Source organism: Electrona antarctica (genome assembly GCF_951216825.1).
Source record: "Electrona antarctica genome assembly, chromosome: 3".
NCBI classification, from domain to species: Eukaryota; Metazoa; Chordata; class Actinopteri; order Myctophiformes; family Myctophidae; genus Electrona; species Electrona antarctica.
In genome coordinates, this window is record NC_136808.1 from 37,438,167 (window position 1) to 37,453,703 (window position 15,537).

Here is a 15,537-nt window from a genome sequence, read left to right on the forward strand (position 1 = left end):
TACATTTTTGTTTGCTGTGGTAATGACGTAACCGTAGACCTATGTGCATCGGTTGCTGTGGTAATGACGTAACCGTAGACCTATGTGCATTGGTTGCTGTGGTAATGACGTAACCGTAGACCTATGTGCATCGGTTGCTGTGGTAATGACGTAACCGTAGACCTATGTGCATTGGTTGCTGTGGTAATGACGTAACCGTAGACCTATGTGCATTGGTTGCTGTGGTAATGACGTAGCAACATAGGTGTAACGCTCAACGTATACTCTCGTCGTACGAAGGCCTTTTGCCTAAAATGGCCAATTTACAAGCTCACAACGTGTCACGATGCAACACGCCGTGAGCTTGTAGATTGCCTATTTTCTGTGAGCGACAATGTCATACGACAAAGTATAAACCGGGCTTCAGTGTCCGAGTGCCCAGATTGAAATGCATCTTTTAGAAATCGGACGTGAATCACATTTCAAACCACCAATACAAAAAACCCAACAACAATCAGATTCCAATTTGGATAGGCCAGAAATCTGCCACTCTGAACAAAGCCTTGATGATGACCTCATCAATCTCTTTATCCGTCTTTCGTTGCGTCTCTCTCTATATGTCATTTATTATTGTTTTACCGTGTCCTGTTTGCTTCCATGTTGAGTGTGCATGTCTCTTATGTTCTGGGCTGATGTTCAGACTGGTTGTGTCTGGGCCGGTGTCCCCTCTCTCTCTCTCTCTCTGTCCCTCTTGTTTTTCGCCGGCACTAATCCTGGGTTTTGTGTGCAGTATTTGGGCTAAATTCTCTAATGGAGATAATTTCTGAGGCCGGCCCGGGGAGTGGAGAAGGTGGGTTCTGCCTTTTTGAACTGCATGCTTCTCCAAGCCAGTCAAAAACCACATCTCCCAGCATCCTCGTTGTGTCCCGCATCGCCTCAGTCACCTGACGTGATGATGACACACGTATCATCACGTTTTCCAGTAGAGCACAGAGTCAGTCCTCTCACCATTTCACCAACCACACAGTAACTGTTGCCCTTATGACTAACTGTAATGTCACTGCACTGTTGGCTGTCTACTGTTTACAAATGGGGTTGGGCTCCTACTGTACCTCAGGCGGAGTTGAACCCGAGTTAAGCTGTAGAGTAACACCACCCTCTAGTGTCTGTCTAGCATAATGAATTCATAGCCCACCCATGTGGAAGACTGTTTGACAGGTGCTTGTCATTATTGGTTGAAATTGCATTGAACCTGCTGATGTCTTCATCATCACGCATTATATTTTAGCTTGACAGGAAAAGGGGTCTGTGGCACTACCTTCCCCTATGCACTTTCGACCACATTTCTCCCCTACTCATCAAAGATGTGAATTCCATAACCATGTTATGGCGTGTAACCTTTGTGCGGTTCACATACAGCTGTAGTTTGAGTATACATTGTGCGATTCACATACTACTGTAGTTTGGGTATATTACTTTGTGAGGTTCACATACTGTAGTTTGAGTGTATTACTTTGTGCGGTTCACATACTACTGTAGTTTGTGTATATATTACTTGGAGTAGCGACCTAATGTTACACATTACTGGTATGATGGCCACGGAAAGAAAGCAACGTTTAAAAACAATGTAGTCATCTCCTTGTCCTTGGAATCTGCTGGACAAAGTTTTGAGATATTTTACATTTCCAAGTTCCAACAGGTCGACTTGATTTATAAGACTGATCTTTGTTGAACTTTTGGCATTTTGTGGGGATTTTGTGTTGACAACTTTCATTCCAGATGTTGACTTCTGGTCAGAAATCCATTGGGCCCGCACCCACCTGTCGATGTCTTTCATAAACTCAAGTAGAGACCATACATTAATTTTATTTTTGTTTTACTAAATGAGATTAAATCCTAAAGTAAGCTTGTCTTGTCATAGCAACTGAAACCAGCTTGTAAATTCTACTGGTTTCATTCAAATAAGTAATTGAAATGATTGATTTATTATATATTGTATGTATATATATAAAATTATTTTTGGTGGTTGTCATTTGACAATGACCAAAATAATATTCCACTTTTCCACGAAAAAAAGCTTTCAAAAAGAGGTTCCTTCCACTGCTCTAAGGTCACAAGATCTGTCCCCTCTCTGCCCACAACAGGAGGCTCTGGAGACTTGATCTTCCAATGTGGAGAGTTAGTTTCCTGCAGGGGTGGAGACTGCACTAGAAATGCTAGAATCGCATTTCTAGAACCGACACCCAACCCTAACATTAACCTTAACCCCAAAGCTAACCCCAACTCATGCTGAAAGTGCAGTTCTCTGGCTCTGCAGGAAGCCAGCATTGAATGTGGAGGTACCTTGAGCCTGCATGTATTTATTTATGCATACCTATCGCATCCCACGGGGGACTTCAGTTTTCAGCTTCACTCAGCTGAGTGGTGCCCACAGAGGAGTGCGGGGGGGGGGGAACAGTTAGGGTTTAAGAGTCTTGCTCAGGAACACTTATTGTACATGCGTTCCTAGGACTGTGGAGTCCTAGGCAGGCTCACTAACCATTCGGCTATATGGCCGAATGAACAGGCGTCTGTTTAGCGTGTATTTCCTCCTCAGGCCGGAACTAAAGGATCTGCCCTCAAGGAACTTGGGTTTCATACTGTACATTGTTCAGTGTTTGTATACTGTACCTAAATAACATTTCATCAAGTTCATCTAATTTAAGAATAATTCAATATTATTTATAAAAATAAATGACGGTGCTATGCTTTTGTATATACAAACTATATATACATTATATAGTTGTGGGAAGATGGGGTGGGGTGGCCCTTGAGGATTGTTATTATATGCTTGTAATCCAGAGCCCAAACAAGAGTGAGAACCACTGATTTCGGGTGAATCAATGGTCCCAACCCCTACAGTTCTGGAACCCTGTTAGACCCAAACGATGGATTTGCTGCAGGGCTGTGCATCGTGCTCATTCAGCCTTATAGAACAGTGGTTCCCAAACCTTTTCATGTCAAGTTGGGGTCCATTTGGTTCCATTTGTACACTCTCAGTCTCAGAGTTACAGACCCATAAGGGTCCATTTGGTTCCAAACTATCATTTTGCTGGGGACCCTCTGGAAGTCCCTCAAGGACCCCTGGGGGTCCCCGGACCCCACTTTTGGAACCACTGTTATAGAAGACAAGACGCCTGTCGTTATTCATGTTGTGTTGTGTTGTTGTTTGTCCACTCATCTGTTTACCGTGCATGATATCATTGGTGGAGTTGCACTATCCCTTTAATCTGATCTCACTTCTGTTTGCTGCCAAAGTGTGATGCCCAATCTCGTTGCCGTGTGTGTGTGTGTGTGTGTGTGTGTGTGTGTGTGTGTGTGTGTGTGTGTGTGTGTGTGTGTGTGTGTGTGTGTGTGTGTGTGTGTGTGTGTGTGTGTGTGTGTGTGTGTGTGTGTGTGTGTGTGTGTGTGTGTGTGTGTGTGTGTGTGTGCGTGTGACGTCACTGCGTGTACACATTAATCATCCATGATCCAACTGCATTCATGATATTATCCTATTTATAGACCTGTAACTGCCCCACCCGCAGTTCAAATAATTGTTCTTAATCTAATTTTTATTTAGTTTCAGATCCTGACTGATACTGTCATGGAGATTTACATTATCAGTGAAATTACACTACTGGGAGACGCATTTTGTTCTCTCTGACTTAAGATGCCATTGCCTAGTCTATTAGGCGAATCATTTGTGCGTGATGAAAACTGACTTCACATTTTAGAGAACGTGTGTGGAAGCCTAATTAACCATCTGGTTGAGATGCCACCTGCTCTTCAGTCTTAGTGCTGTAGCAGTCCTGTAGAGCAGGGGTTCTCAACCCGTGGGTCGCGACCCCTCGGGGGGTCGCCAAATTATTTTAGGGGGTCCCCAAATTATTAAAAAAAAAGAAATCATTTTTTAATTTTTTTTCACGATTTTTCAAAAAATAGCAGACCTACAAGCCTACGAGCTTGTAGATCTGCTATTTTTCAATAGCTAAATTATAACATAATGCTTAAAACACAAAGGGGTTCCCGCCCAAAATGGGTTAAGGTTATTGTAGCAGTCAATTTATATTGGGGGTCGGGAGGGGGCGGGGCGGGGGTCCCGAGACATTGCCAAAGCATTTCCGGGGGTCCCCGGCCAAAAACGTTGAGAACCCCTGCTGTAGAGCAGTGGTTCCCAAAGTGGGTGCCTTGACGCAAGTCCAGGGGTGCCACAGAACACTTTGATAATTATTTGGAATTGATCAACATCACTTCAGTTTAATTTACTTTGTAAAACGGACCTGAGTTGCACTGTTCTTTTTCCATCTACGCCAACTTTCTTCACCAAAAATAGCAGGTTTATGTGGATTTGCCTGTTTACGTAGTGTAATATGACATACTATTCTAGAAATTAACAGTGTAATTCAGGGGTGCCTTGGATGAAAAAGTTATTTACAGGAGTGTCCCAAGTCCAAAACGTTTTGAGAACCACCGCTGTAGAGTAGACTTCCTGTGTGTGTGTGTGTTTGTGTATGTGTGGGTGCGTGCGTGCATGCGTGTGTGTGCACGTGCGTGCGTGTGCACTTACTGTAGTGTTGCTCTGCTATCTAGTTAAACCCAGTGTGCAGTCCATGTGTGTTTTGTGTCATCACTGGTGTCTGTTGTGTGTGAAACGTCCAATAAGCTCATTTTTTGTGGCGTCCCCCCAGGTGCGCGAGGAGCCCCCCGGGCCCTGGTGGACCAGAAGTCTTCAGTCATCAAGCACAGTCCCACAGTGAAGAGGGAGTCGCCCTCTCCCCAGGGCCGCATCAATAACACCAGGTAACAATATGCAGCAATGCACCCTATTAACCACTTTCAACCGGGCCGTCACTATTTTGGGCATTTTATTATAAGTAAAAATCTTAACTTTTTGAGAAATTGCAAGCTATTACAACCACCATTAGATCCGCAATTGTCGCTACTTGCAACACTCCAAAGTAGGGAATTCATTCTATGAAAATAAATAATTTAAAACATAAAATGTTTTTTTTTTTAAAAAGGAGATGCGTATCTGCCAGCCGACAGCAGCTATATGCCAGCTATAATTATTTTGGCTGGGGGTGATGTATAGACCAATTATTTGTTTACAAACATTGGGACTGGGCGCACGGGTGACTGTCATGTAATCAATTCCCAACAGATCTCCAAACCTGTTGTTTTGGGCAGCACTGGTTTCAGTCCATTCAACCTCCTCTTGTGAGTTGGCTAGTGAGATGCACCCTAGGAGACATGTATACTTCGAAGCGCAACAGTGTTGCGCACAGAGAACAGCTGATATACAAGCTCATATCGCATCACAGATGCGACTGTTGTGAGCGTAGAGGTCTGCGTGCGCGACACCATCGCGGGACGAAGCATAAATTATACTTGATGCGCTGCAGGTGCGCGTGCAGCTGTGGACAAACAGGCACTGCTGCCGTGATCATGAGCGCACCTCCCGTGACTGGAGTGTGGTTTTGAGGACTGTTTTGAATTGCTATTATTGTTCAAACACAACAGAAACCAAGGACTATATATTTCAAGGGCGAGAGATCACAATAAAAATCCTAATCATTCTTCCTCCACACTGGGAGAAAAACAGCATCTGAAAGTTTGATGGGGCATTTTTTACACGTGAGTGCAGTTAGAACTTTTCCATTGCATCTTATGAGAGGTGGTGTTCTTCTGCAGCCCTTATGCGCGCGCATGCTGTTTCTTATCAGTGTGACGTCGTCTCTTAAGGCGTCTATAGGCCTAAATGACTGTTGGTTTCTTGGATTCAGAATTCAGGGAAAGGAGGATGTTTGACATGCAGTGGTTCCAGTGTGAGCTGAAGCCAGTGTTGTGTTGCTCTCCAGTGTGAGCTGAAGTCAGTGTTGTGTTGCTCTCCAGTGTGAGCTGAAGCCAGTGTTGTGTTGCTCTCCAGTGTGAGCTGAAGTCAGTGTTGTGTTGCTCTCCAGTGTGAGCTGAAGTCAGTGTTGTGTTGCTCTCCAGTGTGAGCTGAAGCCAGTGTTGTGTTGCTCTCCAGTGTGAGCTGAAGTCAGTGTTGTGTTGCTCTCCAGTGTGAGCTGAAGTCAGTGTTGTGTTGCTCTCCAGTGTGAGCTGAAGTCAGTGTTGTGTTGCTCTCCAGTGTGAGCTGAAGTCAGTGTTGTGTTGCTCTCCAGTGTGAGCTGAAGTCAGTGTTGTGTTGCTCTCCAGTGTGAGCTGAAGTCAGTGTTGTGTTGCTCTTGTCCATGCAATCTGCCATAGGAACTCAGTCGGTAAAAGAAAAGAGACAATAAGTTGAGACAAACAGAGTTTCGAGGAATGAGTGATTATTATTGAGGTACCACAATGGTGAGCACAGACTTACATTTCAATGTATCAACAGTTGAAGTGTATATGGAAACATCCAGCAGCCATGTGTCACACAGACTTACACAATTCTCTCTTTACTTATAGAGACCTAAGTCCCACCCCACACAGGCGGAAAAGGACAGAGGACAATATAACGATTTACAACAGGGGGTAATTATCTCAAAATAGCATCACCCTCCCCAGGCTTGTAAAAACACCTCCCCAGGCTAGCTGGCCTACCATCATGAAAGCTGCCGTAGAGATAAGAAACACAGCTGCAAAGGGGCTTCTTGGAAGGTTCAACCAGGTCAACCTAAATTCCTTGACAATACCCCCCTTTTGAAACTTTAAAAGACCCTCATAAACACTCATCTCGTCACATCGTAAAGATAGGCGAAAAACCCCTTGTCACAGACATCACACCGTAACATCTTGGGAAAATTCCTACACCGGCCCATCCCATAAGGGAAGCGACCACCACTTGGGCTTACGACATGATAAAAGCACAAAACAACAACACAGTATACATAATAAAACAATAAAACACACCAGAACACAAAACAGGATCAAACAATATCACTGTCCTGGAAAGGAGGCACCCAAGCACACACCGGGACCTGCAACTGAACCATTACCACGGAAGTAGTACCCACAACCCTCGCCATCACTGCTCTAATACATGCTGAAATACAAATGAAAACCAAAAATATAACTAACGCAGTTATAACAACCAGAACCAGAGCACGCGTCAGAGTAGAACCGAACCCACCAAACATATTCGCAAATGGACCCCACAGCTCACCAGCATGGTCCTTATGCAACTCCTCAACACCAGCTCTGGTGTCTTCATGTAACTTAAACAGAGCCTGAGAGGGGTCAGAAACATACGAACAGCATTCAGTGCCTATAACTTGACAGGCACCACCCTTATCGGCAAGCATAATATCCAAAACCATCCTGTTTTGCAAAGAGACAGTTTTAATCTCGTTCACCTCAGAAGCCAGCGCCTGTATAGCACCATCAGACGCATTCATGTGATTCTCTAGAACAGTAGACAAAGCCGCAAGCTCTGCCTGAGAATTATACACTCCGTAAGCAGGGATGAGAACGCTCAACACACGTTGCCACCAGGCGAGCGTACGTTTAGCACGACCCGGCCTTTTCATATGGCGGGCATAGGCCTCCTTCACTTCAGAAATATTCACCCTTCTCATCATCGGAATGACACGTGCCAAGTAACAAACACCAAGGCTATTAGCCGGGAGCCGGGTGTAGGCAGTGCCTCCACACACCGCATAGACACCCTCAGGGAGAAAATCAGGCCGACTAAGATCAGTGGGCAGTATAGTCAAGTCATCACAGGAACTTTGACCTACAGGCACACTAACCCCAGTCTTGGACTGATCCCCAGAGAAACAGTAAGAAACATTCTCCAACTGTACAATAGGCATAGTATTATACACAGAAGAAGTCCGAAGGACCACCGCCGGCTGCTCATACTTCAGGCAGTCGTAAAACTCACATTTCAAACGCCTCAGTGTGAACTCCATTTTTACAGGATCACACACTATTTCCGAATAGCACCCGAGGAAACCACCAGACTTTAACTGCACACACACAGGCGGACAAGCAGGATCGCCTTGCGTTTGTGACACAGTACAATTAGTCTGTACATGAACCGTCTCAACATGTACCAGGAATTCTGCAGCCGTATCATTGTCAGGAAATATAGGCTCATGCAACATTCCCACATGGTTAAGCATAGTCTTATTGAACCCGAATGGCAGTTTGTCCTTATTCACCCCATCCGTAATGACATCAAACATCTTATCGTACTGTACCAAAAGCCCACGAAATCGAGTGAACAGGTTAGGGCGCCGACGATAGCTCGACACCTCGCGGCATCCAGCCTCCTTCAACACAACGGCCTCACCCAAGCCCTGCCAATTGTACTTCATCCAGTCCGCTCCTGTCAATGGAATTGGCAACCACATGGGTGCTGACGTGGAATGTGGGAGATGTGCACAAATCCAGCAGTTGGAATAATTCATCTGTATTGCAAAACTGGCAACCATACTCAATGCCAGATTAGGGTGATGAATGTCGCGTTGCTGCCTCCCAGTGATAGAGTCACCACTTTCATTTTCATGGACCTGTAGCACCAACAGGATTAGGAGCACTGAGGTCAGCAGTAGGACTAACTGCACAGCTCCTCGCTTCCACATCTTCCTGTGGTGCTGGAGCCTTCTTGCAATGTGATGCGTGAATCCACGTCACCCTCTCCTTCACTTTTACTGCAGTGGGAGTGGTCAACAGCACTTCAAATGGCCCTCGCCACCTCGGAGAATTCCAATGACGCCTCCTGAAGTCTTTCACGAATATCCAATCACCGGGCCAGAACGGATGCGTTCTCTCTCCTTTTGCTAAGGGCGTCGGGAGCGCCGCTTTCACCCACGTTATGTTGAGCACACACGAGACATCTCTTACAGTAGTTCTCCGCAGTAGTGGTGAATCCGATGCTGTCCCAGGTCTGAGCTATAAGATTAATCATACCTTGTTTTGAAGCATGATCCAATCCATGCGCCAGTTTCGCCATGTAGGAGAAGAGTCGTTTAGGCAAGAACGGTTTATGATGTGGCCCCCTCCAAACCCCATCTGGCCCACACCCATCATGTTTCCTCCAAGCCGACTTCTCCCCAGACAGAGCCAAAGATTGAATCTCCATCAAAGACATCCGTGGATCAAAAGACACATCCGGCTGTGACGCAGCCGCGTCCCCAGCTGAATCAAGAAACATCTGCAGCGTGCCTTCCTTAGACTCAGCTGCCTTTTTTGCCATAGAGTCTGCAAAAGAATTGCCCTCTGTCACAGCATCCACAACTCTCCCATGAGCTGGACACCTACAGACAGACACCTGAGACGGAAGCAGAACAGCTTCAAGAAGGTTGTTAACAAGGAGATGATGTTGAATTTTCGCCCCTTGGGAAGTGAGAAATCCCCTATTTCTCCACAAAGTTCCATAATCATGAACCACACCAAAAGCATACCGGGAATCTGTATAAATAGTAACAGACTTCCCGCTTGCTAAAATACAAGCTCTTGTGAGAGCAAATAGCTCCGCTGCTTGTGCAGACAGGTGAGAAGGTAGCCTTGCGTTTTCAACCAACTCATGATCGCTCACCACAGCATAGCCAACAGCCCCCCCACCCCCCCCCCCCCCCCGTTCACCCTTTTGGCTGAACCATCCACATAATAGATCAGCTCCGGGTTCAGAAGAGGCGTGCTACACAAATCAGGTCTGGGGGTCACTGCCTCAGATATCACTGCTAAACAATCATGAGGCTCTCCATCCTCCTCAGTAGGAAGAAACGTAGCAGGATTTAAAACATTGCACCTTTTCAGAATAACATTCGGTAGGCTCAGAATGTTATAGTAATGCAAAGTAGAAGCTGGAGTCAGATGAGCAGTCTTAGCTTGCAAAAGAATAGCTGCCACTGCATGTGGAACCATTACAGTTAGTTGTCTGTATGCCACCAAAGATGAAGACGCTTGTACGGCTGACGCCGTGCCCGCTACCGCCCTAGCACATAAAGGCAAACCCCTCACCACAGCTGAAAGCTGTTTAGAGTAATATGCAACCGGTTTCAATTTATCACCATGTCGCTGTAATAATACAGCACTATAGAATCCATCTTTCACATCAACTGCTAAGGTGAATTCCTTTGTCAAATCAGGAATTCCTAAAGCTGGAGCAGAGGCTAGAGCGCCCTTCAATTTCTCAAAAGAGTCCATAGCCTCGGGGGTCCAAGTCAAAAAGTCATTAGCAGCCAGTCCAGTCGCATGAACTATGTCAGACAAGGGCTGAGCGACCCTTGCATACTCACAAATCCATTGTCTACAAAATCCAGTACAGCCCAAAAAACTAATGAGCTGCCTCTTAGTTACAGGCTTAGGTATAGATAATACTGCCTGTATTCTATCTGTACTTATAGCACGGCTATTTGCAGAAATGTCATGACCCAAATAGTGCACTCTTTGCTGCACCAGTTGGGCTTTATCAAATGATGCCTTGTGTCCCTGTGCAGCCAAATATTTCAGCAGGGCATTCGTATCCAAAGTGCAAATTTCCTCAGACGGAGAACAGACTAAAATATCGTCAACAAAGGAAATTAGCATACTGCCTCCAGGGAACACAAATCCAGCTAAATTATCCTGCAGTGCAGCAGAGAAAACTGAGGGACTCTCTGTAAAACCCTGAGGGACTCTCGTCCATTTGTACTTTTTTCCCTTGAAAGTAAATGTGAACCAAAATTGAGATGCAGGCTCAACAGGCAATGAAAAAAAATGCATTACTCAAGTCCACCACACTAAACCAACATGAATCACTAGGAATAGCATTCAAAACAGTTACTGGATTCGGTACAAGAGGTGCACTGGCAAAAACAGCTTCATTAACCGAACGCAAATCATGTACAGGCCTCCATGTATGGCCATCTGCTTTTTTAACCGGTAAAAGAGGACAATTTACTGGCGAAGTTGGGGCTGGTACTATGATTTTATCCTTTAGGAGTTGCTCAATAATGGGTTGCATACCTTGTTCGGCATCGGGCCGGAGCGGATATTGTTTTTTATTGGGTCTGTAATCAGACTTAGGAATAACCACTAATGGAGTGGCATCTTTCATTAGACCCACATCATATTTGTGAGTAGCCCATAATTCCTTTGGAACCCCTATTAGAGCTGGGTGCATTTCCTTATCAACACACACAAAGTTGTGTGTCACAGCGGATGGCCCAAATGGGTCTGATTTAAATTGTACCACTCTCTGGACAGTCAACAAGCAATGAAATGGATGGCTGGTTGCCTCCCCCACACCCTCTGGTCTTTGTAACAACATGTCAATCTCCTGGTTGGAGAATGTAGGTGATTTTGCCAGAACAATGTGAGGGGCGCCTGCCCTTCCATACACTTCCTTCTGCTTTTCAGTCAACTCCACCAATAAAACAATAAAATCCTCTGCAACCATGACACTTTTACCATACAATTCCTCACTGTCAAGTTGTTCATTCCACAAATCCTCAAACTGGTCCCCCATAACATCCTGTGTCTCATAAGCCAAGCACTCGTAGGTGCGTGGATTATGTTTCACAAGGCTCTCAACACTGTGACTCTTTACAAAATCATGTAATCTCTGAGAAACTAGAGATGCATCAACTTTCCAACAGTATGTACAAACCGGCGTTTTCGGAGAGTGGGTTACCATACTTGTCGACAAATTATCAATCAATTCCGATTTTTTCAAGACCAATCCCTTTTCTGTACAGACAATGGTTAAGCCTAGTGCACACAGCAAATCTCTACCTGCCAAATTTACCGGGCATTCTGGAACAATGACAAATGAATGCTGTAAATCTGTAACCCCAAAATCTTCACATTTCACAGGACATGGCAGAGTCATTTTGCATGTGATCGGCGTGCCAGTGACACCTATACAAGTCTTTTTCTTCTCCGACATTTGAAAAACATCAGACATTGTCCTCAGTGATGAATCCGTGGCTCCTGTGTCGGCCAACATGTCATAAACAACACCATGGACAGTTATCTGGAAAAATGGCAGATCAGTAGACTTGTACTCCAAATAGCGAGGTGAAAGATAAAAAATATCACCTTTGTCAGGACAGCTTGTGCCAACATGCTCACTCTGCCCTTGTTTGTCATTGTCATCATGAAGGCTTAGTCAGTCTTGCTGTGCACGGACAAAAGGCTTTGTCACAGACACATGAGAGGCTGGGGGGCGTGACTGATTTCTCGTATTCTCATATTCTTCTTCGTGAGGTTCCATCTCACAATCTTTTGCCTGATGGCCTGGCTTATGGCAAGTCCAACACAAGCCATCATTATTATATCTATTGCCTCGGCCCCTACCACGTGCACGGCCACGCCCACGGCCAGTGAATCTGGCTGACCTGCCTCTGTTTCCTGGAGCATAATAGTCCAACTGTGCCATTTGAAGTTGGTCAGAGGTAACTTTAGATTTCTTTAATTGCAGGGTTTTTTCCTCCTGCACTACTGCATCAGCATGGACACAATATTTCTTCACCTCATCCAACCTTGCACTCTGCCAGGCAACACAATGTCTCACAAAAATTGTCTTTACTTCAGGCAAAAGGCCATCAACCAAAGTCTGGACAAACTGCCTCTCCCAGGGAGAATCAGCTGTGATGTCAGCGGGCTGTTCATTGCCACTGTGTGAATTGAAAACAGGCAACTTCCTAATAAAATAACAATCAAATGTGTCCCCTGCTTTTTGCACACATGAGTTAACCATTGTCATATTTATAACTGGTTTAAACTTAGTCTCAAACGCAGCTACTAGAGCACCCAGCTGTGTCTGATACGGAGACGCTGGGATTACAGACCATTCGGCCACTGAGTCCCAATTATCAGGCTTAACTTCAGCCCACAGCAACCCCATTTTGGTAATGCATACATGCTCTAGCTCCGCTGCTGTGGGGCTGCATTGCATCACCATTTTTCTTAAGGCATTCGCAAATGTCTTGCCATTGTTTTTGGGATCTGGTAATGAGCTAACTATAGCCTGTAACTCAGCCACCTTCCATGGCCTATAAACCCTCTGAATGCCTCCTGCACCATTTGGACACTCAATCATGGGTGCAGAAAAAGAGATCTTATCATCACCCAAAGGTGACAAAGTGGGCTGATATGAGAGGCCCGATCTGGTTTTACTTAAATCTGGACTAGGGGAATAGTAAGGTCTTGAAAAAACAGGACCTGCACGCATAGTACTAAACGGAGATGGCGGTTGTTCACCCTCCTGACTCTGAATCTGGTACATTATGTCTCCATACTGAGGAGGGAAACCTCCTGAGGCTTGGGGAGAGGAGACATGCTGAGGGGGAGGTAAATTACTCACAGCTGGAATTTGAGCTGGTGGCAAAGGGGCATGGAGTGCTAAAGCAATTGGTTGCATGGGAAGGGGGAGCCCAAAAACCACAGGCTGCTGCCTAGGTGGGCAGTCTAACAGGTCGTCTACTGTATGAACAGAGACCATGGTAGCTTTCGGACGGGACTTAAGAATCCCAGTCGTGTGATTAACCTTTCGACCAATAGTATCCCAAACTCCGAAACACTCTTGCATATATGAATAATCCCAATTAGACGGACCTGATGGTTGGGGTGGATTAATCAATTCTCTCAACAACACAATATGAGCCCTGTCGAACGATCCATTTTGCGGAAATGTTGGATCAAAATCCGTCACATAATCGCAAAATGGAGTTGTATAGTGTTTGGTCCCAGTTATTTCATCTACAAGGGCTTTTGGCCACTTCTGTTGAGTGCTGATGAGTGCCTCATCCGCACTCAAAGATACAAAAGCCTTCACATTGGTATTCATTATTTCAACACGTTTCCTTGAGTCTGCTTCATCTTCCCATTGCTTAAGACTGTTCAATTGCTTTGCCCATTTGGCATTCAGTGTAGCAGAAGCAGATATTTTCCCTTTTTCAATTTTTGCTTCAAATTTCTGTGCCATTTTCTTTCTCAGGAAACAGCAAGGCATGACTGAAACTCCCATTTTGAGGAAAATCCTAAATCTTTGTGCCACTTAGGCACAAATTGAATCGATTTAACCCCAAACTTCTCATACATAATTTTAGCAGGACCCTGTAGATCCTTCTTTCGTGAGTTTGAGGAACCCATATTAACACAAAAGGTAAAATAAAACACCTAATCCAGATACTCAACCGATCACATGAGGTATTTTTTTAGTTACTTTTTCATCAAGATTACTTTATTCCCACAGTATATAAAATGTATATAATGTAGTTAATAGACTTAACTATCTAGGCTACTATTTCATCAAAGATTACTTTAACTCCACATGTGACACAGAAAAATATCTATAATAGAGTATTTTATAATTCCAACACACCAAAACTAAATGCCAAGGTGAAAAGTGTAAATCACACCACTCTTTCTCACACTCTCTCTTCCTCTCTCCAATCACTCCTTTTTCTTTTTTTTCTTTTTTTTTTTCTTTCACACTGTCTGCCTCTCACACATACACACACACAGGCAGACCACACAATATCACACTCAAGACTCAAATCAGCTGTCACAGACAGACCATTCACTCATGTTACGTCTTTTCTTTAAAAAAAATACAGCGCTTTACAATTATTTTATGCTCTTGTTAGCAAAGGACCCATAAGGCGAGGATCAACCCCCCTTTTTCTGTTAGTAGCTACAAAAGGCAAGACTCTCGTCTCCCTTTTTAGGCCATCCACCTGAGGTCTGGCAAAACCATAAAAACAGTTCCCCAACCTATTTTGACCAGCAGCAGGTAAAAATACCCCTCTGTCACTATAAGAAGCAATACAAAGTATTCTCCTATTTTGTGGATGCCTAACAACACAAACTACACAAACAAACAAACAAAATCATCACCAATACCTCAAAACACCAAATCCCACATGAATTTCCGAAACAGATTGCACTTTTACAAGACAATACGTACTGCGGAAGTTGGCTACACAGCGAAAGCTGCCAGGTACCCCACAAGGAGCTGCTTACCTCAATTTCCTAAAAACTGCCTGGCCAAGGGACACCTTTCTCCGCGCAGCCAAACTCCGTCAGCAGCAACACAGCAACCCAGTCCGAAAATCGAGGTTGGACCTCCAAAATGTCCATGCAATCTGCTATAGGAACTCAGTCGGTAAAAGAAAAGAGACAATAAGTTGAGACAAACAGGGTTTCGAGGAATGAGTGATTATTATTGAGGTACCACAATGGTGAGCACAGACTTACATTTCAATGTATCAACAGTTGAATTGTATATGGAAGCTCCAGCAGCCATGTGTCACACAGACTTACACAATTCTCTCTTTACTTATAGAGACCTAAGTCCCACCCCACACAGGCGGAAAAGGACAGAGGACAATATAACGATTTACAACAGGGGGTAATTATCTCAAAATAGCATCACCCTCCCCAGGCTAGCTGGCCTACCATCATCAAAGCTGCCGTAGAGATAAGAAACACAGCTGCAAAGGGGCTTCTTGGAAGGTTCAACCAGGTCAACCTAAATTCCTTGACATGTTGCTCTCCAGTGTGAGCTGAAGCCAGTGTTGTGTTGCTCTCCAGTGTGAGCTGAAGTCAGTGTTGTGTTGCTCTCCAGTG

General features: G+C 44.7%; 1 protein-coding gene across 9 annotated transcripts in view; it reads left to right on the plus strand.

The window, feature by feature from the left end:
- The window catches only part of madd (MAP-kinase activating death domain), an 88,793-nt gene that overhangs the window by 43,698 nt on the left and 29,558 nt on the right, over positions 1 to 15,537 (plus strand). For 5 of the 9 annotated variants that reach the window (XM_079497865.1, XM_079497867.1, XM_079497866.1 and 2 more), the window contains 3 exons: positions 4,689 to 4,800; positions 5,022 to 5,081; positions 15,254 to 15,319. In XM_079497865.1, the coding sequence (XP_079353991.1) occupies positions 4,689 to 4,800; positions 5,022 to 5,081; positions 15,254 to 15,319 (238 nt within the window). The remainder of the gene's footprint in view (positions 1 to 4,688; positions 4,801 to 5,021; positions 5,082 to 15,253; positions 15,320 to 15,537) is intronic. The other 4 variants (XM_079497870.1, XM_079497873.1, XM_079497872.1 and 1 more) reach the window with 2 other exon arrangements.